The sequence below is a fragment of the Osmerus mordax genome, chromosome 4, assembly GCF_038355195.1.
Source record: "Osmerus mordax isolate fOsmMor3 chromosome 4, fOsmMor3.pri, whole genome shotgun sequence".
Taxonomy (NCBI): domain Eukaryota; kingdom Metazoa; phylum Chordata; class Actinopteri; order Osmeriformes; family Osmeridae; genus Osmerus; species Osmerus mordax.
Genome location: NC_090053.1, coordinates 10,540,935 through 10,568,803, shown reverse-complemented (window position 1 = coordinate 10,568,803; position 27,869 = coordinate 10,540,935). Strand labels below are relative to the sequence as shown.

The window sequence follows — 27,869 nt, the reverse complement described above, 5'->3', positions numbered from 1 at the left end:
CGTGCGTTAAAGTGCTCTCTTAAGTGTAGCCTACGGTTAAGGGAGGGAGAAAAATATCACATCTAATTTGTATTACTTTGAAGGTGCATTACTTTAGCGGTTCGGTTCTGCGCTTTATGAAGATAACAACTGGAAGGACACTGAAGAGACGTGTATCAGTTTGATTTAAAGTTGTTACCAATCCTTCAAGAGAAGATAGTGCTCCAAGGTAAGCTGCCATAGAAAGTAAAATGGATTTAAAACTTTTTACCGTTTACTTAATCACACATAATTATAATATTCAGTCTGTAACAACACCTTCGTCTGTTCATCATTGGCAAAATAATTCCAAAACGCGTTGATGAGAAACATTTTTACTCTTCTAAAAGTATTTATTGGATACGGTTTAAATTCCTCACATTTCTCAATAAAAAATCTGTACATCTGAAGTCTTGTGATGATGAGGGAAATTCTAAATAATATTATTGTTAGTTGGCCTTCAGTATCTGAATATGATCCAAATATTTTACAGAGCTATGATGAAGATTTATGAAATGCAATTTTAAGCTTGTGAATTGTTCACATCTTGGGATAAGATTAAGTGAACCTCCTATAATGAGAGTCGATGACTAATTGATAACGTTTATAGATCATTTCCTTCCTTAAATGGCATACAGTGTTGCCTGAACTGTACATTTCTCACAGCCTATAACGATAGAATGTACGATTTTGATCTGGTGTGCAATTTAATGGAAAAATAATACGCCCAGGTTGACAGGGGGAGTACTTTATTTTCTCTGCCAAAAATGAAGTGAAGAAATGCAGTAGAGTAGGATACTATGTCAGTCTTATGGCATCTTCTTCTGTCCCGTTAAATGTTTTATATCAACCGTGAAAATACTCTATAAATGAGCTATATAAAAGGTTCTCTTTTTCCTTGCTTGTCACACACTCACCTATGGAAACTGGGAGGACTCTGCCTCTCAGTGGAGAGAGGAACGCAGGAGAAAGACTCAGTCATAAGTGACCACCCTGTCACTACCCCCTCTCCTAGCTGTCCACCTAATAGCCTGCAGCATACTGTTCCCACTTACTGACCTATTAAAGATTTACCTAGCACCCTACCAGGAAAGAGAGAGAGAGAGAGAGAGAGAGAGAGAGAGAGAGAGAGAGAGAGAGAGAGAGAGAGAGAAAGGCACTATCGTACGCAGTTGTAAATTCAGTGATTTCTTTTCTCCCCACGTCCCTCTTTGGCTGCTCTCCAGTATTTTCCATCAGAGTGACATGGGTAAATAAATGTGTAGCTAATTTCTACCGTCTTGCCTTCAAAAGACAACAGAGAAAAAGCTCCTCTGATTGTGTTCTTTAAACACCATCCAATCATGAACTGGCTGATGTGGTGACACCGAAGGATCCCGGTAACTAGTGTATGCACAGGCACACACCAGGTTAGGTTAGGGCAGGGCCACTGGCATAGCACTCTGACAAAAGTAACCAGTAAACTATAAAATGGAAAGTTTTGTTTCTCCTCTCCTTGTTATTTACGGTTTCGTTCAGAAAGGAGGTTTAAGGCAGGAATTTCTGAATGACTGTATTTTATTCTCTCCAAAATGCCCACGTTGATTTAGCGGCACTGTAGCTCCATCAGGATGTGATCCTACTCTGCTGTGTTTAGCATGGCCTTCGGCTCCATTCCTGAGGTGTGTGACCCCGGCGTAGGTTTTGTGCTGGGATTTTTCCTGGACCGAGCTGAAAGGAGAACACTGAAAAAAACGTTTTATTCTCAAAACCTCCCCTGGATTTGGGTGGAAAGACTTGTAAAACATCCTGATGCAGACCTTACTGAGATGACCATATATGGTCAGCTTTCCAGACCAGAGTGGCATCTTTGCTGAGCTGGGTGATGTTTATGTGTTCAGAGTCCACAACATGCAGGTGTAACAGGGTCCTGCCCCCCACCCTGGATCCGCTGTCCTCCGCTGGCTGTCTAGCCTGGAGCTCCAGGGACTGGTTGAGAGCACTGGGGCTTCCCTCCCGGTGGCCTGGCTGCACCCTGCGAGAGGAGCATGTATCACTGTCTCCTCAGGCCACAAGACTAATGTGAAGAGGTCACTCAGGGCTGTCACTCCCTTTTGTCATGGCTTATTGCTCCTAACAGGGCTCCCTCTTAGGAGGCTTTGGGTCCCACACACACATACATGCATTCACTCACACGCATGCACACACACACACACACACACCTTTTTACATGCTCTAATGCCTGTAGTGGTGCTGTGACCAGGATGTATGGAGTTACCTGTTTTCAAGTTCCATGTTTGGTTACCAGTCACTTGTTTAGCTTGGTTTTAACCCAGTTCTATTTCTAAAATGTACAAGTATAGTTTATGCTTTTTGACATTTGAATGAAGGCTTTTAAGCTTTTTGACATTTGAATGAAGGCTTTTAAGCTTTTTGACATTTGCATGACGGCTTTTAAGCTTTTTGCCAGAAGAGTGCCTTGGACCTTTTTTCTTTACTTAGCTTACTTCTGAGAAAGAACCTTGGTAACTGGTGGAAATACTCTTTATTGCGTGGAATCTCCTTTGTTTGTACAAGTGCCACGTTCTGCATCTCCAATTAAAATTCTGTTCAGTTGAACAAAAGGAAGCTCCCTTTATAGTTGCAGCTTGTGCGTGTGTGCGTACTGTATTTGTAAGTGTGTGAGAGAGCTGTGTTGGCTCTGCGTCAAGTCTCCACCCAGAGACAGAGGACCAGAGTGCTCTCCCATTCACAGGAGACAACGATGATGCAGTGGCATTAAATGTAAAGCTGCACCCTGACAGAGACATCTCAAGACTATTATCCACCCAAAGCCTATTCTGTTACCTCCGGAGCACTCTGCTCCAGTATTCACTTACCACTGTTTCGAGATAACAGTTTGAGGTGCCCTGACAGAATACATAGGGACCCCAGGGTGGGAACCTGATATCCCTCCTCTGATTCTCCCTACAATGGCTTCCCGGAAAATCATTCTGATCCCCTGTCATCTCTGTGGACCGTTGCCCTGGATAGATTACATACATTAAGACGGAGATTCCCCAGCAAAGTTAATTAGTACATTCCAGCTATTTATTATGTGCCGCTTTTTACGATAAAGGGATTGAATGTTTTCAATAAGGGTCCCCGTCTCCTCTCCTCTCTAACCTAACCCTTCAGATCAGACCGGCTCTATGTCAAACTGCTCGGCTGTTATTCAGTGTGGTTTAACCATTTGTTGCCTCGGCCCCTCCGGCACACTGGTTAATAGGATTTATTAGTAGCAAATAAGAACAGGAAGTTACTTTCCCTCGAGGCGCTAGATCTTAGAGGTCTTGGAGGCATCTTGCCTACGTCAAAGCATAAGCCCATCACTATCCAGTATCCATTGCCATTTTGAATTGAATTCTCTTTCGTGAGGGTAAAGCTTTCGTTCTCCCTTCCAGAATCTGAGTTTGAGGATTCTAGAGTACTCATCTCTCTAGAGATTCACTTTTAAATGTGTTGCACTGTAAAGTTTTATTGAGATCAACATTTGATATGTATTTGATGCAAAGCTTATGATCGCTTGCCAAATGAGTTTCTTTATACTTAAATGTTTACTTTGCATAGTGATGAAAACATTAACTTCAAAGTAGAAGTGAGTCTGATGTAATGCTAGCTGCCAGACTGTTTTTATATCTACGACTCTACTAATGTTGGCAGTCTAATCTTTCCTTTGTTACTTCATGTTCCCACAGAGAGGATACAGTATGGATATCATTGTGTTTACTTACTTTGTGCCGCTCAAGGCTGAGCAACACAAGACAATAGTCACAACACACTCTGCAATCTCACCTGGGGAGGTGTCTCTTTGTCTGTGTGTGTGTCTGTGTGTGTGTGTGTAAGAGTGCATGCATGCTTTCGTTTGTGTGTGTGTGTTGAAACACAGCACAACCCAACATGCTTAAACTCATGCCGAATATATGAGGTTGGAGAGCGCGGGAACATCAGTAATAAAGATAGTTTATAGATATAGTTTAAGATATAATCAGATATTTAAAAAGAAACACTATTAAAGAAGTAGGGAAAAGTTCACAGTCTGTAAATCTATGGAGCATTTTCTTAGCTGTTGGAACAATAAACTGAGTCCAGATACGCAGAGTCATTGCAGCTCCAGTATTGTCTTTGAGACGCTCTGCTCAAGACTATAACTGTGGTCATAGCTCCTAGGCAGCTCCACATTGTAATGTTTCTCTCATTACCTTTCTTAATAACCAGAGTTATAGCTAATGAAGACAATTTGGTGTGCCTCGTCGATGTTTTATTTTGTGTATTGTGCAAACAGAACACAGTGGAAGTCTAGTATTTTCACTGGTAGACGTGAACTCACTCAGACTCACTGGGGAGTTTGCCTGCTTTCTTAAACTGCGGGCTAAAAGGATGATTGACTGTTGCCAAGAAAAACAACCAATAGCCTCGAGAGCTAGAAACAATTAGCTGTGTTGTTCCGTGTGTCCCGGACCTGTGGTCTGACTAACGGCCCAATATATAGGTCTAATACACTGTCCTGCCACATGGAGAGATGTGATAACAGCATACTCACACATATCCACACACACACACACATATCCACACACACACACAGAGGTGACAACAGACTCACAAAAGATGCCTCATTCGGGTGTGTCCGACTAAATATTCTCAGTCCTATAGGACATGTAGATAACTAAAGTAACAACAAACCAGTCATTGTGTCAGTGCATCCTGTCAGGTTTTGTTATCCGGAATGATCCGAAACGTTTCGCAACCACTGGTGCGCTGTGACCAGGACTGGCGTTTTAAACCTCAGTGTGGCTGATCACAAAACCCGTGTTGTTGTTTCGGGGAGACGTTTGGCGCTTTCTGTGTGTCCCACAGCATTGGGACGACTTCCATGGAGGCTGTTACTGTACTCCTGTCACCATCGCCATCGGGAAGGTTTCCCATCACCCCCTGCAACGTGTGTCGCCCATGCAGCCAAACATAACACACGCTGCAGCCTGCAAGGAAACACTGCTGTTGGTTTAACCCACACGCTACTGGCAGGGCCGGCCCTTTCTCTCTCTCTCTCTCTCTCTCTCTTGTTTTTTGTTCTTCTCACCTCTCTGACTCCGCTTTCGTTTTTTTCTCTCATGACCACCCACTTCCACCCACTCCTGAATGACCCGGTGGCTATTATTGACAAAGCAAATCCTGTAGTTCTGTAAAAGTAAACTTTTAGCAAAGCAACTTTTATCTTCCACATCTATAGAGGTAACGTCGTTTACAAGATCCCCCCTCTCCCTCTCTTACTTTCTCTTTCACCCCCCCCCCTCTCTCTCTCTCTCTCTCTCTTTCTCTCTCTCCCTTTGTCTCTCTCTCCTTCACCTCTCTTTGTCATTTCTCTCCCCCTGTTGAGTTCTGTCACCTAACTCGTTTCCCCCGTGTGGCTGCTAACAACTATCTGTCCTCCCATCAGCGGCGGCACAGATGGAGTGCATTGTTGACGTCCCTCTTCTAACACTTGAGCTTCCTCCTTTGTGGCCGCTCCGTTCTTCCACACAGATACAGCCCAGTCCCTGTTGCTGATAGATGTGTGCGCTCAGGGGCGAAGAGAGATACATTACACGAACTTTACTCACATGGGTGAGATCGTGTCAGCACCCCCCCCCCCCCCCCCCCACCCGACACAGGGGAGGCAACCCCGACAACCACTATCACTCTTTCACACACGCACCCGCGCACGCACACGAACACACACGTACAGCCGATCGCGCACGCAAACACACGTGCACCCCGAACTTGTACTCAAGCACATGCGCACACGGGCACACACTACCGAGTCTCCAGCTTAGCAACATGTTTTGTGCTAGCCTATCCATCAAGCCTATATCCTATCTGTGCTCTGTAATCCCACCGGGGGCCCAATTTGTTCGTCCAAATAAACAGTTGTATGTTTATCAGTCCCTAATCCTCCTGCTTTTAGGGTTCTTCTGTGTTTGTGTCTGTCCTTTACCAGGCTCTTTCTCCTTTCATCATCGTTTTCAGCAGTTTAGTGTGACATCTAACCTGATCTGTGGATAGAAGTCGGTGGAAGTTGTTTTCCGTTTGTCATTCACTGTACATCCGCAGGTGAAACATTAGCGGTCTGAAAAGAACGGGTTCCATTTTAGAAGTGTATTTCGAATGAATCAGATCCATTAGTTAAGTCTGACATTGTTTATGGTATGCATGGACAGGTTGATGTGTGTAATCTAGGCAGGGGGCCCAGGGAGTACGGCTGATAGGGAGACAGAGAGCTAGGAGACACAGGGAGGAATATCCATCCATTCTTGCTCAATGCTTGTTAGTTAATCATTAGTCATAGCATACGAGGAATGCGTAGGGATGCATTTTCTTTTTTCTTTTTAATTAGAAGGATATCAAGGAAGTGGCCAGTATCCCATCCCTCCAGATGAAACTTTTAAGATAGTTTATGGTTATGAAAGATGCATGTGTTCCTTAAATGTTTTCCTAGCGCTGAAGGTGAACCAGGATAAATCCTGCCGTGGTACTGATGTGTCCTGCATGGTGTCTTCAGCCTAGAACTCTTGACCCATGAGTGACTAATGGCTAGTCTACTCACTTTGTTTCACTTTTCAAACCCCCCCCCCCCCCTAGTCACATCGCTTTCAATTTAAGAGGTGTTGACTAATGGCAGTTGTGGTGGTCTTTGAGGGCTCTAACACATCGCAAAGGCACAGACAGGACTGAAGTCATTTATAACTGACGAGAAAAGAGGCACTGACAGGATCATCAGCGGATGCAAAATCTATTAGCGAGAATCATTTCGGCGTGAGAGTCAAATGGGTTTAGCATTTGAAAGAGGGAAGGAGCGAGAGAAAGATGGGAAGAGAGACATCTGAAAGAGGGATGGATGGCTGAAAGAGGTCGGATCGTCTCTGTTTTTGTTGGCCTGACCTTTTGTTTTGAGCAAACAGATTTAAAGTGGACACAAAAGGAAAGGCAGAGAGGAGCTCCAGCTGATGTAGAACCAGTAGAGAGAGAAGACATGCCTGTAGGGGACCATGGAGAAAAAGCTGAATACTCACAACAGAACTGTGTGTGCATATCTCGCTGCAGTGTACACACACACACACACACACACACACACACACAGAGACAGACACATACAAATGCGCTCCCTCGCACGCACGCACACACACACACACAAACATGCACACATGAAAAGCTCCTCCCTTGGTTGACTTTGGACACTGATCTCCTTCTTTCAGACTGAGCAAGAGAAGAGAGGAGAAGAGTGAACTCTCACCAGTCCCCCACGCTCCACACACCATGAAGACTGGAGACTCTGAAAGTCCGGCTGGGACTCCAGGGGAGAGAAGCTGCTCTCGTCCCCTCTCTGGGAGCCCTGCATCTAAGAGGCATGGGTATTCTGCGTCCTGGTGCTCTGGTGCCAGTGTCAGGCAGGGGAGGCTGAAGATGAGTCTAGCCCACCCATGGCTGCTTCTGATGGGCTTGGCGCTGATGGTTGGCCTGTCTGCTGGAGAGAACATCAAACAGAGTGTCCCCAGGGTCAAACTCAGTTACAAAGGTAAGAGACAAGGATCTGAGGTTATGACATCATTTATCTTCAGTGACCTGGAACCTGGGGCTAAATGTTGTCAGTGTCCAGGGCCTTTCTAGGCCATCAAGTGATCTATGGCTATTTTTAGGCCCTATATTTAGCGAAATGATTAATATGCTGCGGCACAGACAAGAATGTGTTTATTGGAGTACAGAAACAGTTTTTTTGCTAATAAGCCACAAAGGGCTGTATTAGTTGTGTCCCTGACTTTGAGATATAACTACTGCAGTACCTGGGCTTTATGCCATCTAAGCCAGTGATTGTTTCAAGTTGGTCTTTGATGGGTATGGATTGGTGCCTGAATCCTGCTCTATTAGCTCAGGAAGAACACGGCATCTTGTGAGAGAAAAACCCACCTGGCTGCTATTTTTAATAACAACCAAGCTTTCTCTTAATCACAATATTGCCCGTACCTTGAGTCATCCCTGTAAATAACCCATGTCCTTGGTTAGCTTACAGATGATTGCCCAGCTGTCTATCTCTTTCTTCTCTCTTTTGTTGATAATCTCACAGAACTCTCAGGTTTACCTCCCATCTGGTTAGTTATCAGAGCAGTACCTGGGGTGATCAGGACACACACACAGACACACACACACACACACACACACACACTTAGCTGTGATTATAAGAACCCACTTGGCTTGACGTTTGACTTCTGGGCTGGAGACGTGTTGAGGGAGGGGGGGCCTAAACCCTTTATACTCCCTGCTCATGTAAGCCTGCAGAACATTGTTGCCACATTTAGGCCTACCCTTTTGTACAATTATGATGGTGTTGATGTGAAGTCAAACATGAATTTAAAATAAACATGAAGTAGGTACGGTGGAGTCACATATTTGAACGCAAACGCACAGCCTTTATGTCACGGTGATTCAATGACTGCAGCTCGACCTGTCGCGTGTATGTCATTCTTGGGTTTGGTCCTGGGCCTGACTCTGCTATGGCTGTGGTCCTCTCGGTCCATGAGCTCACTCTTCAGTAAACTGGCTGTATTTGCTTTGTGCCACAGCGGGAAAGCTTAGTTAAAACTCGACATGAACCCACATGAACCCTCTAACTCTTCGTCTTACGCCCTGTTCTCTTCTCCTCACTACATCACACACAAAGGAACTCCTAAGCCACTCTCATTCTACCATAAATAACTCACGTTTCCTTTCCAGTCAAAACCAAACTGAAAATAAGCCCTGACATTGAATCTCCCATCCCATCCTCACCACACCACAAACTCTCCATAACCCCACATATAAAGCCAAAACCCTGTACTCCGGCCACTTTACTAAACCAGCATTGCTGGAAATAGACAGACATTTACATGTCCTGACCTTCCAAGATAAATATATGTATGCAGTGGCTGGAATAATTCCTTGCAACACTATTTACCTTGTAGTTTGGATCAGGGTTTGGTTTCCCATTCTTTCTTTCTTTCTCTGTTCTGGTTTTGGGCTGAGCTGAAGATGTTTCACAAACCTTTTTTGGAATGGAAGCACTTTACGGGAATGTCTGGTTCAGTCAAGATGAAAAGTGCGATTAACATTGATGGTTTTGGGGGAAACTCATTCATGTTCAGTCATTTGGAAGAAAGACCATCAGAGTGTGTAATATCATTACCTTTAGATCTCATTTAGCTCAACATTGGGATACTAAACCAGATCCATGTTTGGTCGTTCCTGTCAGGGTGACTGCGGAGTAAGATCCATCAAAGATAACTCATCTTCAACCCTGCACACGCTCTCCACAACATTTCTCTCATGAATACACTCTTTAAACACAGCAAGGAACACACACTTCAAACATAACACCGGCCCAGTCTCAACGCACAGCTGAGAATGAGCATAGGATAAGACGATCAAAGGAGAATCATCCTTGATTGAATGCACCCCTCGAAAACAACCTCACAGCTCAGCTAAATGAACGTTCGAAAACTCATTGAACTTTCCACTGAAATCAACGTCAATCCTGTGACCTTCGGAGAGTTGAACAAGTTCAGGATTCTGCTTTTGAGACCAATGACGAGCATATCATTGTTGTTTCTTAAATGTAATTTGACTAGCAATGGTCTTTTCTGATATCCTAGATGTAGTGCCAAACCGTGTCAAAAACAGCAAAACAGTCCAATGTCCATGACGTTCCTATCACACAGATCCAAGTAATCCAGCTATAAAGTAAATATTTTCATGTTCAGCATGTTTTTGTTGATTTGATGACACATAATCTTAATATTTGACATGAAGAGTTAAACTGTGACGACCAGTGTGACACATGTGTGTGTCAGTATATCCTCCTCACACAAATATACTTTTGGACTACACGTGTCCCTGTTGCCAGTTTAAGTTGGTCATCCAACACACAACGAAAGACACTTATTGACTGTCTTTCTTTGCAAAAGTCTATAAATGAGTTGGTCTTCATTTCCTCCAGTTCTTTCATTCAGCTCACCACCACGGCTCATGGATACCAGTTACCATGTAGCTGTAAATCCTTTTCCTTTGAGGAACATTTCGCTGTTTACTGTGGAAAAGGAGGGGTTTTACGTCAGTCTCAGTGTTCCGCCTGTCTCACTCGCCTGTGTCGTCGTGTCATATTTTCCAAAACGGAAGGTTATCTGAGCACACGTTAGTCTTCGTTAATCTCCTTCCAGCGTCAATGGATGACATCAGAACCTCTCATATGACAAGATGTTTTTTTCATAAGGTCTGAAAACACTGCTAATTAGGTTATGTTGCATTCATGCACATTTGGGAGCAAGAGGGAATGAGTGAGGGAGAAAGGAAGATAGTGCTGTTGAATAGGTCATTGATGGAGCCTCATAGCCACAAGTGAACCTGATATGATCTCAAATACATGTGGGTTCAGAGAGCTTCAGGGCTCTGACCTGGTGCTAAGAAGGACCTGAGGTCTTTCCTCCCTGAGGAAGGGTGCCGGGCGCTAAGCTAAACGGCTAACAGCTAAACATGGTCGTTTCAATGGGCTCACAGTGCTGTGTGTTTACAGAACAGATTAGCGTTAGCCAAAGGCTAGCACGACTAATCTTGCTGTGAGGTTTAGTGTGGTGAGGGCACAGGGGCTGTGTGTGTGTGAAGGAATGAGATATTTAAGTATGTGGGGGTGGTGTGTGTGAATTTGTGTGTGTGTGTGTAGGAGGGGAGGTATTAAGCTGGCCGAGTCTGGGAGTTTAGGGGGTTGAAGTTCAAATATTGATAGTTAGTAACCTCAGCGCTAGCACCCAGAGGGTAATCACAATGTCAATCCTTTGAGAGGAACTCCCCCTCAGAGAGCCGGTGTTTGTTCAGGACATGTTGCTGTGCTCCTCAGCCAGACAAGCTGGGCTCCATCACAAGGCCACGAGGTCTTCAGCACTGACAAAAAACACACAACTTGGCACCGCCTGGATTAATTTGATGCCAAGTAGTAATTTACTAAAAATAAATCTATGATGATAGATATTTATATGCAGTAGAAGCAAAATATTTGGAGGTGGGATTGGCCTTTGTCTGGCTCGCATGAATCAGTGACCCCCCAAGATATCTCAGACAGCTTTAGATCTGTGCCAATTGTTCTGGCAATTTGCCATTTGAATGGACAAACATTGTTCACACCAACATTTCTCTCTGGTCAGAAGGATTTTTAAATATTCCCCAACAATACCAACAGAAAGGTCCACTTCTTGTGCATTACAAAAGGAAACTGGATCCCCCCTTGTGGGGAGATAAGCACTGTAAAAACCCAGCATATGTACAATTCAAACATGCTCTCAAAGGTTCAGTAGAGAAAATATCTTGTCGATGTTTTCAGGATTCTTGGATCTGGGATTTGATGAGCATCTTTGATCTCAGTCTAACCTGAGTTCAACCCAGACATAGCAAATTTGTAGACAATTCGCAATAATTAAGGTGTAGAAATGTAGTAAGATGAATCCAGCGTCTCCCTTCCTCCCCCATCTCCCTGTCCTCACCTAGTCACTCACACATAGAGAAGGCTACAACATGCTGGTATTTTCACTGTCTCTATTGTCACTCGGATGTTAATACCGATGGTGGCATCAGCTCATTCCTGTGCTGAGGTGTGAGGGTACCACGCGGGTGCATCAGAGCCTCTCCCCCTGCGCCTCCTCCTGTGCGCAGCCGAGGTGTTGAACCGCAGGGGATTAGACAGCTGGGAGTCAAGCTACGACACGCTTCCTCTCAACTCAGCATGAGAGGGGACCAAGCCCCCCCCCGGCCTGTTTCGACAGCCTTCATTACGCTACGGAGAAACATGGTCTCTTTACCAAACAACTCTGACTCTGGAATCTGACAACCTCAATTGTTTATATAAGATATCAAGTATCTACGGGACCACGGTAAAAAATGTCCTAGTGTGTAGGCTGTATCTATATGGGATGTTCTCTTTTATATCTGTCTCTCTCCTCAACCCTCCCCCCACCCCCCGCCCTCCCCCCCCCCCCCCCACCCAGAGCTGCTCCTCGCGGGCAGTGTGTCAGTCTTCCTGGGGCCCTCCGAGGGCCTCCACTCCCATACGCTGCTGCTGGATGAGGAGAGGGGCCGTCTGCTACTGGGGGCCAAAGATCAAATCTACCTGCTGGACCCTGACAACCTGGCCAGGGGCCCTAGAAAGGTACAGCACATCCACACATCAACATGAGTATCTTCACAGTAGAAAAAACAAAACAAAAAAACAGAACTCTCTCCAGCAACAACAGAGGGAAACATTCTGGCCGAACTTCAAGTCCCAACAGCTGAGCTGGCTGGGTGTGTTTCCCCTGCAGACACTACTGAAGCTGTTACAGACGTCAGGCATGCAGACTCATGCATGGATTCCCCCTCACACATCCCAGTAACCTCAGCTATGTGGCTGAATAGCTCATTACCGCGAGCCCAATCATTTCATTTCTCATCTCAAACTGTCATGGACCCCTTCAAGCAGACTCTGTGGTGACAAGAGAGGAATTTGGTATTGACCTGCGAGTGTGAAATGTACTCAGTCATGTGTCGTTGGGAGGGTGTGAACAGCTCTCTTTTCGCTAGACAGCCATCTTAGACTATCTATTGTATCTGCTCTGAAGTGTCTGAGGTTGGCAAGGTGAGAGGGCAACTCATGACCTTCACACGCCTTATTCCCTTCCCCTGTACACACACACACACGGGGACACACACACACACACGCTGCGAAAGAGTGATGCATTTAGAGGGATTACATATGTTGAGGTTTGTAAATGCGAGAGTGTGTTTATGCAGCTGGTGCTGATCAGGCACTGAGAAGACCCTCTGTTTATTTGATCTTTATCTCGTTGTTTTAACTCTTAGTCCGTCCCGCTAAGTGTTGCCTCTCTGGTCACTGATACCGATGCTCGGAAGATAGTCAGGATTGGTCTTATTCTAAGAGAAGCGTGTGAGTTTCACCGTGAACAAGACAAATATACAGAAATTAGTCACAGCTCAGACCCACTGTGCACTTTGCTACATAACTGGGTTGGTGGAGAACCGTTGACGTCCTGTTGCAGATGGTGCAGGCTTACACACTGAGAGGGTGCAGGGAACACTCTGGCACCAATGCCTTGCAGTATGTGTTCATAACAGCTGGTAATGAGGCCCACCAGGTACCTCTGGGTACCAACAGGCGGGGGGGTGGGGGGTTGAGGGGGGGGGGGGGGGCTTCGTTCAGGCAAATTCCAGGTACATTGTGTGAATGAGTCTGCGAATAAAAGCATTATTCCAAAATCCTCCCAGTGTCCCAACAGCCTGCTCAGAAGCCAGGCTGCTGGGCCTGTACTCGGCGTCATGGCTCAAACCCAACTACGGCTAAAGTCCCTTCACAAGCTACAGACTGTACCAATACAGAAAATCATAATCATAATTCCTTTATGAATTCCATGGTGCAGAAAGATCATGTACTGTAGAATTATAAGCCAGCTGGGTGTGTGTGAGACAGAGTGTGTGTGTGTGTTTGTGTATGAGAGAGAGAGAGTATGTGTGGGTTAGTAGTCAGTTGACTGAATAATGACGGCGATAGCTCTCCTTGGCAGATTTAGAGGTGAACATGCTAAGCACATAAGCCTGTTATAACACATGTGTGAGCACAGTGGGGTACATGCTAGGGACACCGGGTGTTAGCCCTCCTTCACACACTAATACCAGTGACTGGAGGTGTTAATAGTAATACAACAAAGGTCCGCTAGCCAAATCCACGAGGAAAAACAAATCTTCCCAAAATTCCTGTGGGATTACTGTAATAAAGTGCTTTGAATTGGGTTTAGTTGAAAGTGGAATAGAAAGTGTAAAATAAAGTGTATATTTAGAAGTGTCATGTCACTCAATTCATCCTTCTTCGTGTGTGTGTCTGTGTATGTGTTTGTGTGCACGTGTGTCTATGCATGTCCATACGTGCATGTACTGTGTGTGTGTGTGTCTGAGTGGGTGTGTGTACCCCTATGTGTATGTCTGTGTGTGTGTGTGACATGCGCTTGTGCCTCTCCTCAGATTAGCTGGCCTGCCCCCAGAGAACGAGTGGAGATGTGCAAACTGGCAGGGAAGAACGCCCACGTGAGTGCACCCGCACAATACATAGACCTCCAACCCCCCCCGGGGGGGGGGGGGGGGGGGGGCGAATGCTTTTCACCCAAGTTCAGTGCACTTACCTCATGCTCTTCTTCCCTGCCAGATGGAGTGCGCCAACTTTGTGCGTGTGCTGCATAACTACAACCGCACACACGTGTATGCCTGCGGGACAGGAGCCTTCCATCCCAGCTGTGCCTTTGTGGAACTTTCCGGACCCAGACAGGTGAGAGGGGGCAACACTGTAGGTGCTGCTCACTTAGACGAGTTGGACCGGACACGGACAGCTCGTCTACCGGCACATGTCTCTTTCACACTTCTCGCGCGTTTCTCCTTTCTTTCTTTCTCTCTCCCTCTCTCCCCCCCTCCCCTCTCCTCTCCTCTCCCTCTCTCTCTCCCTCCCAGAATGGGGTGTTCCAGTTGCTTCCGTCCACTGTCGAGTCAGGCAGGCTCAAGTGTCCATACGATCCCTGGCAGCCCTTCACCTCCGTTCTCACAGGTCAGAGGGGTCTCCGCCACGCTCCCTCTCTTCATCCCTGACAGATCCTCTCCTCTCCTACAGTCTGTGCTGTATATATCTTTAGCGATGAACCCTTTCCTACAGGCTATAATGTATACGTCTATGAGAACCTCCTCTCCAGTCAATAGTGTATATCCTCACAGAACTTCTATTCCTCCTCTGTAGTTTCCTGCCTGTAGCCCCTGTAGTCCTCTGGACCGTCCCCGTGGTAACAGGCCTGGGTGTCAGCTGTGCGCTACACTTGTCTTCTCAGAATCTCTGGCAGAGTAGAGAGGCGTTCCTGTCTGAGTGAAATAAACAAAGACACTTGGCAGGGAACCATAAACATTCAGCCGTACTGTTGAGATTTTGTAGGACCTTTGTGTCAAATGCTCAAATATCTTTACCTATCCCTCAGGATCTGTGTGTTTGTGTGTGGGTGTGTTTGTGTGTGTTATGTGACCATATTTTGATGAGGTAATACGATAATGTCAGATTACCTTAAAACCATTTCATAAACATGTTCCCTTTTAAGGCAATTGTTTTGACAGAAATTGGAATACAGGATCTGACTGCAAAAACACTTGTAATGTTGACCTTCAATGTCTCAAGCAGAACTTTTGTTCATTGGTTCTAATCGACGTTCTTTCTCTCTGATTGGTTCCAGACCAGTACCTTTATGCTGGCACCGCCTCTGACTTCCTGGGTAAAGACACAACATTCACCCGGTCCCTAGGCCCGCCCCCTGACCAGCACTTCATACGCACAGACATCTCAGAAGACTACTGGATTAACGGTACATACAGACACACACACACTCACTCACCCACACACACACACATGTGTTATTGTTCATTGACATGCACACGCAGACAGACTCATGCTGAGTCTAGTCATAACCACTCGTTTTCCTCTCAGTCTTTCCACGCCCTGCCTCTCCATCGATACAAAGGCAGCCTGTATGTTTCCAGGGTAGGATACAGTTCACCTATTGGCGTTCCTGTCCGCAGGAAACAGCCCTCTTATTCATCGAGGGGTTTTATATGAATTCCAGAGTGGAGGGACCACACCCTAAGGAGGGTTTTTCCTGTGTGTCCCAGAGTTCCACAGTCCAGCTCCTCAGCCACTCTGTTCTCAATGATGCATTCTGGGTCGTCTCCCCAGCCTGTCTGTCTCCCCTCCCATCAGTTCCCCAGCCAGCTCTGCCATGGATCAACAGTTGTCACCAGCCTCCAAAGTCGTGACACATGCTATCCACATTTCACAGCCTCAAGGCCAGGGTGTGGTGGTCTGTGGTGTGCCGGAGGTCTCTGGAAGGAGTGTGTGTGTGTTTATGTGTGTGTTTGTGTGTTTGTTTGTGTGTGTGTGTGTGTTTGAATGTGGTGTTGATCAGCTGTATGTATATCATCATCTGTATATGCTTGGTAAGTGAGTGTGTTTGTGTTATCATATCGGTGAGAGAGAGAGAGAGAGAGAGAGAGAGAGAGAGAGAGAGAGAGATAGAGAGAGAGAGAGAATTCTCTCTGTGCCAGGTTGTCAGAGTGTAACATCTTACATTACATTGACATTACCTACAATACAGTATAGAGACCCTCTGTTGTGTATGCATGGCCCCATGTCAGACTGTGAATGAGGTATTGCTCTTAGTCTTATGTCATGCTACTGTAGCATGTTCTGTTTAAGATTGGCCTTTCTCTTTCTTACACACAAACACATACTCTCAGTATATCTCCTTTTATTTCTCTCTCTGTCACACACACACACACACACACACACACACACACACACACACACACACACACACACACACACACACACACACACACACACACACACACACTACCTGTCTCTCTTTCCCTCTATCTATCTCTTACTTACACACACAGTCTCTCTCACTTTCTCTGAGGTGTTGTCTTCTTGTGTTGTAACATTGATAAATCAGCAGAAGACACAATGAGACTATAAATTATTCTGAGTAGTGGATATATACGCGTGTGTTCAATCCCTCACAGGCACTGCAGGATGAAGCTGTAAATATTTAAGTGTTGGCTTGTGTTAACACTCTCTTACCCCCATCCCTCTGCCCTCGCTACATTTCTCTCTCTCGTTCTCTTTCTCTCTCTCGTTCTCTTTCTCTCTCTGTAGAGGCCAGATTCATCTCTGCTCATCCCATCTCAGACACGTACAACCCAGACGATGACAAAATTTACTTCTTCTTCCGCGAGGTGTCCCGCGACGGGAATGACAAATCCGTCCTGTCTCGCGTGGCGCGAGTGTGTAAGGTGAGTGCGTGTGTGTGTGTGGAGGGGGGGCGGGGTGTTTGGACTTTGTTACTCCCCCCCTAGTGATCTTGTCTGATTGATCTTCCTGTTGGCTACAGACGTGCTTAAACCCCCCCCGGGTGTAGGCTTCCTGGTACATTCCTCCTTTGTGTTGTGCTGAAAGAGGAGCACATCATTCCTGTCAGGGGGGGGTAAATCAAGGTATAACCCCCCTTTGTGTTTGGCTGAGAGGGTAAGCTGGGGTCCCATCCCTGGACAGTAAGAGAGATAAATGGACCTGGAGAGTGTCTGGCCCCGGTCCATATCTTCATGTCAGTCCCTTCACTGCTGGAGATGTGCAGATGTGTATACGCAACACACATATATATGAGCGCACTATATAAGGACCACAACAGGCCTCATCCCCACATAGAGTGAGACTGGAGTGGTAAAGCTTTTGTCATCTGTAGACACACACATACACACAGTGCAGACTGTACATGACGGGCTTGTTCTGGGCCTGACCAGTCTTCCGTGCGGGATAAATATTCAGAGGCCTCTTGCAACATTCTTAGGTTCAAGCTCTACGAGTGTTTATGACTTGAGAGTAAGCTGTAAGGCTGACTGGAGGAGGATTCCTGTCTTAATAACCGCTGTGTGTGTTTGAGTGTGTATTTGACAGAGAGGAATAGGGTGGGCTGGATTCTCCTGAGGCTAAGGGTACCAGTAACTGCTGCCATTTTTGTAGATTATAGCATTTAGAAAACAGCCTCATTAATCCCCTCAGGGGTTTTCCTGCTCTGGGGACTGAATATGTGTGTGTGTGATTGGGAGACCAGAGGCAGTGAGGTAGGAAGGAGAGAGGGAGAGAAAGAGATAGAGAGCGCGTGAGTGTTTGTGAGTGTCGGTTCATGGATCCCTTTAATGGCCTCTCCTTGTCGTTGGGTTATTTCAGGGGCGAGTTCAACAGGAGGGTTTGTCCAAGGCCCTCAGACGACACAAAGAGGAGAGCCACTCCAGCCCTCCAGCCCTCCTTCCCTAACCCCCTTAAAGAGCCCTGCTTTCCTAGGCCCATACACATGCTAATCAGCATACCTGCATAATTAATGAGCCTCCTCGTTTACCTTCAGTCCCACTTCACCTCTCTTCTCCTTCGGCCCATTCTGTCCGCTTTCTCTCCCTCTCACAAATTCCTCTCTCTCTCGCTCCGTCTCTTTTCATTCTCCAGTCTCTCCATCCCTCCTTCCCACCGTCCTCGGCTGTTTTGTATGATCCTTTGTCTTTTGGTCCTGCCCGCCATTAGCCTTAATGAGCGGGCCTCCCCTGATCTGCTAGGTAAATAAGCAGTAACCCAGCCAGGCACATGGGCCAGTAGCTCACCTGACCTCTATCTACGTACGAGACACAAGACTCTGTGGGGCTTTGGAGGGCTGGGAGCGAGGTTGGTGTGATGTTGTCATGGTCAAATTACGGTTGCGTGGAAAGTACTTCATGGAAGAGGTTGTGGTCTTAAAGTCACAGTCGCGGCTGTGGCGCAGAAGGTCGAGACAGGTTGTTCAGAGGGTTGAGACAGGTCGCGGCCGTGGTTCAGGATGACGAGGGACGTTGTGGTCGTGTTTCAGAATGACGTGGGAGGCCTGAGGAGTTTGACCAACAAATGGACCACCTTCCTGAAGGCCAGACTGGTGTGCTCCATACCGGGGCCAGACGGAGTGGACACACACTTCGACGAACTCCGTGAGTGCCACACTTACCCCTCTCCACCCCCGCCCTGCCCCCCCCACACCTCCCCACCACACGCACACACTCTCACTCAGACTGCCCTCAATGACGCACACGCCTCACTGCATGTCTGCGTGTGTTGTAGAGGACGTCTTCCTGCTCCCTTCCAAAGACGAGAAAAACCCAGTGGTGTATGGAGTGTTCACCACCTCCAGGTATGGAGCTCAGCCACACACACACACACACCCACACCCAGAACTACACAGCCTGTAGCGCGCACGTGTGTATTCCTCTGTGCTTCTCTCTCCCGCTCCGCGATCAGGACTGCTCTTTATCCTAATGGGCGCCAGATATAACACTCACGTGTGAGTAACAACGTGTGCAACGGGTGTGTAACGCGCGTGTGTCTCGTCGTCCTCAGCTCCGTGTTCCGAGGCTCGGCAGTGTGTGTGTACAGCATGGCCGACATCAGGACAGTGTTTAACGGGCCCTATGCTCACAAGGAGGGACCGGACCATCGCTGGGTAGAGTACGACGGCAGGATTCCATACCCAAGACCTGGCACGGTATGTCACATACACACATGCTCACACACACACACACACACACACACACACACACACACACACACACACACACACACACACACACACACACACAAGCTTACAGACACAGTTGGCTCTTGCAGTGAGAATGTCTACATTGACTAACCTGTGCTCTGACATGTATGTACCGAGTGACCCAGTCCTGATTAAGAATAATAAACATGTCTATCATGACATCATGCCTATTTGGTTGTAATTGTAGAGTGGATTGCAGTATAAGAGCTGACTCTGTGTCTGTACGTGTCTATGTGTATTTGTGAATAGACATGAATGATTGACTAGTCAGACCAGAGAGCTAGTTTACTGTAACAGCAGTAAGAAGAAGCAGAGAAAGACGTCTCACATTCCAGATATCCACTTCCTGACTTTACCACTAGATGATGACAAAGGCCTATTTATACAGTCATGGAAAACTTCCTACTTTCCTTTTCCCTCCATGCATTACATATATAGCATCCTTAGCGGTAAACATGCGAACAAATTAAATGTATTATCACACATTTCTACTAGGGAATTTGACTATTTAGTCCACTTCTCATCAAAGTAATAACATATCAAGTTCATCGGATTGTCTGGTTGTTCCACAGTGCCCCAGTAAGACCTATGACCCCAGGATAAAGACCACTAAAGACTTCTCTGACGAGGTTGTCAGCTTCGTACGCTACCACCCGCTCATGTACCGGTCTGTGTACCCTCTGACGGGACGACCCGTGTTCACCCGTTTGCGTGTGGACTACACCCTGACCCAGATAGTGGTGGACCGCGTCACGGCCGAGGATGGCCAGTACGAGGTCATGTTCCTGGGCACAGGTGAGACACAGGGCCCACCATCGTCTCAGAAAACGGTGACAGAGGCTTTGAATGAGTCACTGGTTTCATTTCGTCATTTGCAGTTGAGGTCTTAAAAAAAGATGTGGACTCTGCCCTTGCCAAAGCTCACCAGCAGAGGGCGCCCCCGTGCTGTTTGCGGTCAAGCGATCCTATATGAGTTTCTTTTTCATTAAAACGTCGCTGGTGGTGTGGGATTGTACAACACCATGTTTTTCGTGAATGTTTGAGAAGAAAGGCGTGAATGAGAACAGTGTGTCGTGTTCTAGAGGTCAGCAGTTCCTCTTGTTTTCATCACTTAGTTCACTATGTTCTCCCAGTGCGAGATAATAGTTTACGAAATGTGCTGCTTTGTTTTCACATGGCCTTTCTTTATTTCTTTCTTTCTTTCTTTCTTTCTTTCTTTCTTTCTTGCTCACTGTGTGTGTGTGTGTGTGTGTGTGTGTGTGTTAGATGCTGGATCTGTTCTCAAGGTGGTGAGCATCACTCAAGAGAACTGGTCCACTGAAGAAGTGGTGCTTGAAGAACTCCAAGTGTTCCAGGTAATCTACATGCAAGCACAAGCACACACACATGCACACGCACACACAAAGACAGTTGTCCTTGGTTGTCAAGCAGTTGTGAAATATGAATTTAATTGTGAACACACTGTCATCTCCTGCTCTCATTGCCCTGTTCCTTGCCTGGATCCGAAACAATGCATGTTTGTCTGTATGCTTTACCCTTCAGGTTCCCACAGTTATCCTGAGTATGGAGATATCTTCTAAACAGGTCAGACCTCCTGCCTCCTCCTGCCTCTCTTCTTCGTGTGTTTTATGCCGTGTCTGTTCAGGACCAGTCTGGAGTTGTTGGATTCATCGCATCCACCGACCTACCTCATTCCCTCTCCCCCCCTCCCCCCCCCCAATCGGCCTCAACTCATTTGCTCCCCCTTTCAGTCTAACTGCCCCTCCTCCTGTCTCAATCCTCTCCGCTCTTACCTTCCTCACCTCCTCTTCTGGCCACCACCCAACCTGTCTTTCCCCCCCCCCCCCCCCCCCCCCCCGCCCCCCCTTCCCTTGTTATCTGGGGGTCAGTGGTGTCAGTAGACCCTTCAGTTCCAATCAGACGCTTTCTTCATCAAAGGGAACTCCTGGCCAGACCCTGCAGCTGTTTGTGTGTGTGTGTGTGTGTGTGTGTGTGTGTGTGTTGCTGCATGTTTTCTTCTACAGTCTTTGTGTTTGCTGTGTATCCCAGCATGTGAGTTTTGTTTTGGAATCTTTACCTCAGACGAGTTACAGCAGATCTATAGAAACCCCCCTCTCTCTCTCCCTCTCTCTCTCTCTCTCTCTCTCTCTCTCTCTCTCTCTCTCTCTCTCTCTCTCTCTCTCTCATGCTTTTGTTTTACTGTTTATTTAAGACTTTGACATTTAAATGAGTTTCATACTTATGTGGGTTGACTCCCAGAAATGCTGTTTTGACAAACTCCTAGTTAGAGTCCCTAGAGTGTGGATCAGCCAAAAACAAACTGTGAAAATCACCTTAGGGCATGTGTATTTTGGGTCAGTTTCGTACTTTCATTACTGGCTTTTCGAAATGGACACATTTTGACACAGTCCGCGCAACATCTCTGTCTTCATAGCAACAGCTGTACGTGGGATCGGGCGAGGGGCTGGCCCAGGTGTCCCTGAGTAGGTGTCACCTGTACGGTCAGGCGTGCGCAGAGTGCTGCCTCGCTCGCGACCCCTACTGCGCCTGGGACGGACACACCTGCTCCCGATACGTCCCTGCGTCCAAAAGGTACACGCACACACACACACACACACACACACGCACACACATGCAGTCGTGCCACACACGTCCGCACACATACATGCGCACGCACGCGCACAAAGCAAGTCATCATTTTGACCTTTCACAAGTAAAAATAGGAATCGAATATATATATTCACTTGAAGAAGATTTGGTGTCGGGTCCTCATACCTGACCTTCTACTAACCTAGTTCTTGTTGGCCTACAATGTGTGTGTCTGTGTGCGTTGGTGTGTGTGCTCTTTTCAAGGGCCTCGTGGTCCACTTTCTCGAGTGGCTGTCAAAAAGAGTGGAGAGTTTTCTCTAATGTTCTCCTGCCATGGTTATGTTTACTCGGCATTTCTCAGTGCCAGAGGGTGTTAGTCCATGCCCAGCCTGAAACATTGATTACAAACTCGGCTGTGCACATGATTAATGTTACTGTCACTGCAGACCTCTGGAGTACTGACCACGAGGGCCACGAGGTTTGAAGGTGTGTGTGTATGAGTGAGTGTGAGCGTGTGTGTGTGTGTGAGTGCGTGCCATCGCCCAACTATGGCTAAGACTGCTCCCTGCAGTGGGGGGTCATACCAATGCATTCTGGGACAGCATGGGTGCTATTATTGCATTGTGGGACAGCTCTGGCCCGGCTCGTGGCCTGGTGGGCTCTTTGAAAGCTGATCCTCGGAGTGTGTGTGAGCGTAGGCCGCGTACGACCCCGCGCCCCGGGGCGAAAAGATAAGGATGTGGGAGTGGGGGATGGAGAGAGAGAGAGAGAGAGAGAGAGAGAGAGGCGGAGGGAAGGAGATCATTTGTACTTGTCCTGTGTGTGCTGGGCTGTGAGCTGCTACAGAGCTTCAAATAACAATGACAAAAAAAAGATATACGGAAACTAGAAACTTCCAGTGATTGACAACGTGAACTGAACTCCCTGAACTGTGAACGTTCTATGCCTGATGTGTCACAGGAGAGCCAGGAGACAGGACATCAAACACGGAGACCCTGCCAGTCAGTGCTGGGACACTGAAGACAGTACGTCAACATCATTACATTATCAGCCAGTGGAATCTGTCACTTTTATCTTTCACGTAGCAGCTTGCGGCTTCAAAATGACACGAATGTACTGTACTGTGCATGTAATGAGAATAGGCTGCTCGAGATTCAGATGACTGTGTTCCAGACCAGAGATATGTTTGTGTGTGTGTGTCTAGGTAGAGGACACGTGGAGGACAGGCTACTCTTCGGTGTGGAGAACAACTCCACCTTCCTGGAGTGTGTTCCTAAATCCCAACAAGCCCAGATCCACTGGTACATCCACAGACCTGGAACAGAGCACAGGGAAGAGGTGAGAACACACACACACACGCGCACAAACACAGACGCACGGACAAAAGCACAGACGCGCGGGGACACACACACACACACAGAAACCAAAGGTTACAGTACAACGAGGTTTAGTTGTTACTCACATCCCAACTCATTATCTAGACACTTTTAGTGCCCCCAAAAAACAGACGGGATCCATCGCATAATGTTTTTCGGCGGTCTTACGAAAGAACAGAGGGAACTCTGACCCATGGTGAACCTCTCTGTGATTTACTGTAGAGTTTGGCTGGCAGGGACCATGTTGATGGCCAGCGTTCTAATTCAATCGGTCACACTGGTGCCGTGACTCCGATCCCAGACCTGATGTCTATCAGCCATAGATGGCAGACAGATGATGCATGTGGTGTTGCCGGGGGGGGGGGGGGGGGTGGCTACAGCCCTGGCTGATATGAGCACACCAAGGACCCGGAATCTTCGACCATACTCTCTGTCCTCTGATTGTCCCAGGTGAAGACTGACCGAGAGCAGGCACTGGGAGGGAACGAGGGAGAGAGAGAGAGACATAGAGAGAGAGAGGGGGAGAGAGGGATCTGGAATAGGGTAAATGGGTTTGGGGAGGATGAAGTGAGTGAGTAGGTGGCAGGTTCGGGATGCAGTATTGTTTTTGGAGAGGGGGCCTGGGAGTTAGTTAGTGAGAAAGAGAAGAGGGGGGGGGGAAGAAAGGTCAAATGTTTGTGTTTGAGGTGCAGAGAGGACCTCATTGGCAATGTCGTTCATCTCCTGAACTCGACAACAGAGATCCCTCTTAGACAACGGCTCCTAGAATCTTCTCACACTCAAGCACACACACACCTACCATGCCATTCCCCCGCGTCTGCTTATCATTCACCCCTCCCTTCACCCCCCTTCCTTCCTCAAACGCCTCTTCTCAATCCATGTTCTCACACCCCTAGTTCACATCCATAGTCACCCTTCCTCTATCTCTCCTTCTCACCTCATCACCTCCACTCCCCTCCCTTACCCATTCACTCTCTCCCTGCCCCCCACACTGTCTCTCTCTCTCTCTCTCTCTCTCTCTCTCTCTCTCTCTCTCTCTCTCTCTCTCTCTCTCTCTCTCTCTCTCTCTCTCTCTCTCCCAGTCAGGACTCTATTCTCTCCCTCACAGCTGAATGTAAACACACAGACAGACAGACAGACAGGTGCAAACACTTCGAAACACCCACATGTCCCTTTATGGGTCTACACCTCCCAAAATCCATGTGTTTGTATGTGTGTGTTTCTTTATGAAGCCTGCAGGGGAAAACACAACATTTAGCATCCTCAGGGACAGCCATGTGTTTTAGGGTTTACAATCGATGGGATGGAACCATGTGTGTATGTGTGTATTTGCGTGCCCAAGTAGTTAAGCGCACGTGAGTATGTTTGTTTGTACAATGCCCCCTTCCCCACCCACGCCTCCCCCTCCTCTCCATTGTGGAGTGTTGGATGTGATGAAGGATTGTATCCAGGACTTCCCACCCCCCCTATTCCCCACCCCCCACATCCCAAAGGTGCTCATGAAGACTTGGGGCCTGACAATAGCGGTGATGCCTAAGCAAGATTTGTTCCTTTCTTTCCACAAACAAAGCAGAAGAGGGAGGGGACAAACACCCCGGGTAGATGTCCGGCTATCCAGCCCGGACTGACCTCTGGAGAGAGCTATCGGGGTCTGTGTCCTCCCAGTGGTCACCCTCTCGGCTGTGATAGATCACCCCCCCGCTCTGCTTCTCTCCTCCTCTGTTCTCCATGGATGGATGGAGGCTGGGGCCGTCGTGGTCTTGTGGGCCCAAGGGCCCCTTTCATGGTCGCAGGCTGACACGGAGAGGGCAGGAGAGAGGGCCGGGCTCCAGTGGAGACACACAATAGCCTCCTAATCCCAGCGGGGGGGGGGGGGGGGGGTCTTCCCTCCATCGCTTAGCTCACAGGAGAAGCAGTGTCTGGTGGGATGCTGGAGGGGGAATTCTGCTTTAGATGTGGTGCGCTTACTTTGTTCGATGGAGTCTTGTGTACTGTCGGCCAAGTCAGGGTTTTTGGAGGTTGTGGGGATGGTTGCTGTGTTTTGGGGAGATCAGTTCACAGTGGAGCCGGGTGGTCCCACAGCTGGCCTGGTTGTGTGGGAGCAGGTGAAGTCAGAGATCTCTGTTTTATTTCAATATCACGTCCCCCCCGTCCCCCCCACATCCACACACACATCCACACACTCCCTCTCACACAATCACCCTTCCCTCTCTCTTTCTCCTCCGTCCTCCTCCCTCCAGCATTACTCCTCACTCCCTTCTCACCACTTCCATCTCCCCATTTCTCACCCTCTCCATCATGCTGTCTCTATTTTCTCTCTCTCTCTGTATATACCGATCTGTATTTCTCTCTGTCTCTCTCTCTCTCTCTCTCTCTCTCTCTCTCTCTCTCTCTCTATCTCAATATCTCTCTTGCACAGCCCTCCGATCTCCCTGGCCTCCCTCCCTCCCTCCTCCTCCCATCACGTCCCCTCCGGCCTGGGCAGAACAGAAGCCCCTCGGCCCGGCCGCTTCCAGAGCCTGCTCTCTTCCCGCTCTGACCCGGTCACGTGCTCACACACACACCTCCCACACTCCTCCCCTCGTCGTATCCGCTCATCGAAACCCTGCTGGTGCGCACGAGGTGGAGGGATCCAGACGTCTGTATTTGGAGGATCACGGTTCAGCCGTCTACAGTGTCTCTGAACCGGGATGGGGATACATGGGCTTCCTGCAAGCATGAGAAACACTTAACCTCCTGGCTTTAATGGCGCTGGGATGGCTTTCAGACAAGACTCCCCTACACAGGGCATATTAAACTGCATCCCCTTCTCCCTCGGTCTCTCTCATGTTCTGTCCATATGGGGATGTTTAACTCTCTGGCCTTTTTAGTTTAGTCACAGATACCTTGGTGTGGGCTGCACAGGGAGAGGAAGTTCAAAGGCACACACACACACACATAACCTCTGACTGTGTGAAGGCGAGTGAGGCAGCTAGTATTGTTGTGCCAGCGCAATCCTGTTGCAGACTAGGTTCATGGTGCAATAGGTTTCACATGTATCCGTACCGAGAGCTGGAAAAGGGTGCATCCTGGAGGTTTGAACATCTGGACACATTCCAGTTCCATCGAATGTGTTTTCAGGAGCTCTGTGTGTAATGTGTTTTTCAAGAAACTCTTCTTTGGGTTCTGTTAAAGTCCATTTTGCTGCTATAAGGCTAACCACCAGCTGAACAACACATCATCGATGTCAATGCTGGGAGGCTGTAAACATACTACACTCTACTGCTCTACACACATACACTCACACACACACACACACACACATGAAGACACACATACGCGCACATAATGGCTTAACCAGAAATCTCTCTTCCTTTTTAGAGCCCCCTAACTATCTCCATGATCAGTTTCCCCTCTGACTGGGTGATAGAGGGGCAGGGGTCTGGGGGAGGTATGCTTTGAAGCAACACCCCTCACTCTGTCTTACATACACACACACACACACACTCAGAGTCCAGGACACAGCTGTGTTGTTTTAGGCCTTGACAGTGGCCGTGCCACCTGATGAATCATGAGAGATGTTATTGAGCGTGGAGAGAGAACCATTAGTGGTCCGTTCGCCCCTAACACACGCACACAAGCACACACACACACACAAACACACACACAACCACACGCACATGCATACACAAAACCAATCCTCTTCCAAGACCGGTTCAGCAGACCATGGCGACCTCTGACCTCTTGTCCTTCAGTGAACGCACACACACTGCCTCGCCACGCCCAGCCTCCTAATGTGCATCCTGTTTCAGGGGTCATCAGCGTGTTTAACACCTTGGATACAAATCACACGCGTGTGTGAACACAGTGGGAGGTACTGAACAGGTGTTGTGTGATGGCCAACGCATGGGCAGACATAGATGGGTTTTCTGAGGTAATAACTCTGTTCGGAATGGTCTTTGATTTGGAAGAGTGCCATGGACACGTATGTGCTCTGACGTGCTGTAGGTCACACAGCTGGATGTGTCTGGGTTTTCAATAACCTGTCCATATTATATGTGGGCACACGTTGTATATTTACACGGTTACGGAATATCAGCCGTTGGGTTTGGTCCTTTACAATTCCGTCATCTCTCCTGTCTCAGGTGAAGCCAGATGATCGCATCGTCCACACGGACAGAGGTCTCCTCGTCCGCTCTCTGCACCCTACGGACGCCGGGGTGTATTTCTGCGTGGCCCAGGAACACACGCGCTTCACACACACCCTGCTGCGTCTCACCCTGCGCCTCGTCGCGCCCGCGCATCTGGACGGGCGCCCCAAGCCCGGCGAGGACCCCGCGGCCGCGCCGCGCCCAGGGGTGGAGTCTCGCCAGCGCTACAAGGACTACCTGCGGGTCATGAGCTCCCCGATTGGGTCGCTGGAGGAGTACTGCGATTCGCTGTGGCTGGAGAAGAGGCCTGGCAGGGGGCGGAGCCGGGTGGCGGGGGCAGGGTTAGGGCTGGGGAAATGGAAACACATTCAGGAAATGAAGAAGAGCAGGAACAGGAGACACCATGGAGGGAGGGAGGGGGAGAAGGAGAGGAGGGGACAGGGGAGGAAGGATGGAGGGGGAGAGGAGAGGGCGAGGTGGTGAGGCAACACTGGTGGTGG

At 48.0% G+C, this 27,869-nt stretch overlaps 1 protein-coding gene across 1 annotated transcript; it reads left to right on the top strand.

The window, feature by feature from the left end:
• On the top strand, positions 1-27,852 carry sema3d (sema domain, immunoglobulin domain (Ig), short basic domain, secreted, (semaphorin) 3D). The gene is made up of 18 exons (XM_067234238.1): positions 1-208; positions 7,269-7,588; positions 12,075-12,235; positions 14,098-14,160; positions 14,279-14,398; positions 14,578-14,671; positions 15,339-15,467; positions 16,817-16,953; positions 18,555-18,669; positions 18,800-18,869; positions 19,076-19,220; positions 19,847-20,069; positions 20,541-20,629; positions 20,817-20,858; positions 21,709-21,866; positions 22,824-22,888; positions 23,068-23,201; positions 27,364-27,852. Exons 2-18 carry the CDS (start codon positions 7,330-7,332, stop codon positions 27,850-27,852), a joined length of 2,493 nt encoding a protein of 830 aa, XP_067090339.1. The 5' UTR covers positions 1-208; positions 7,269-7,329.
• Positions 27,853-27,869: the final 17 nt, after the last annotated feature.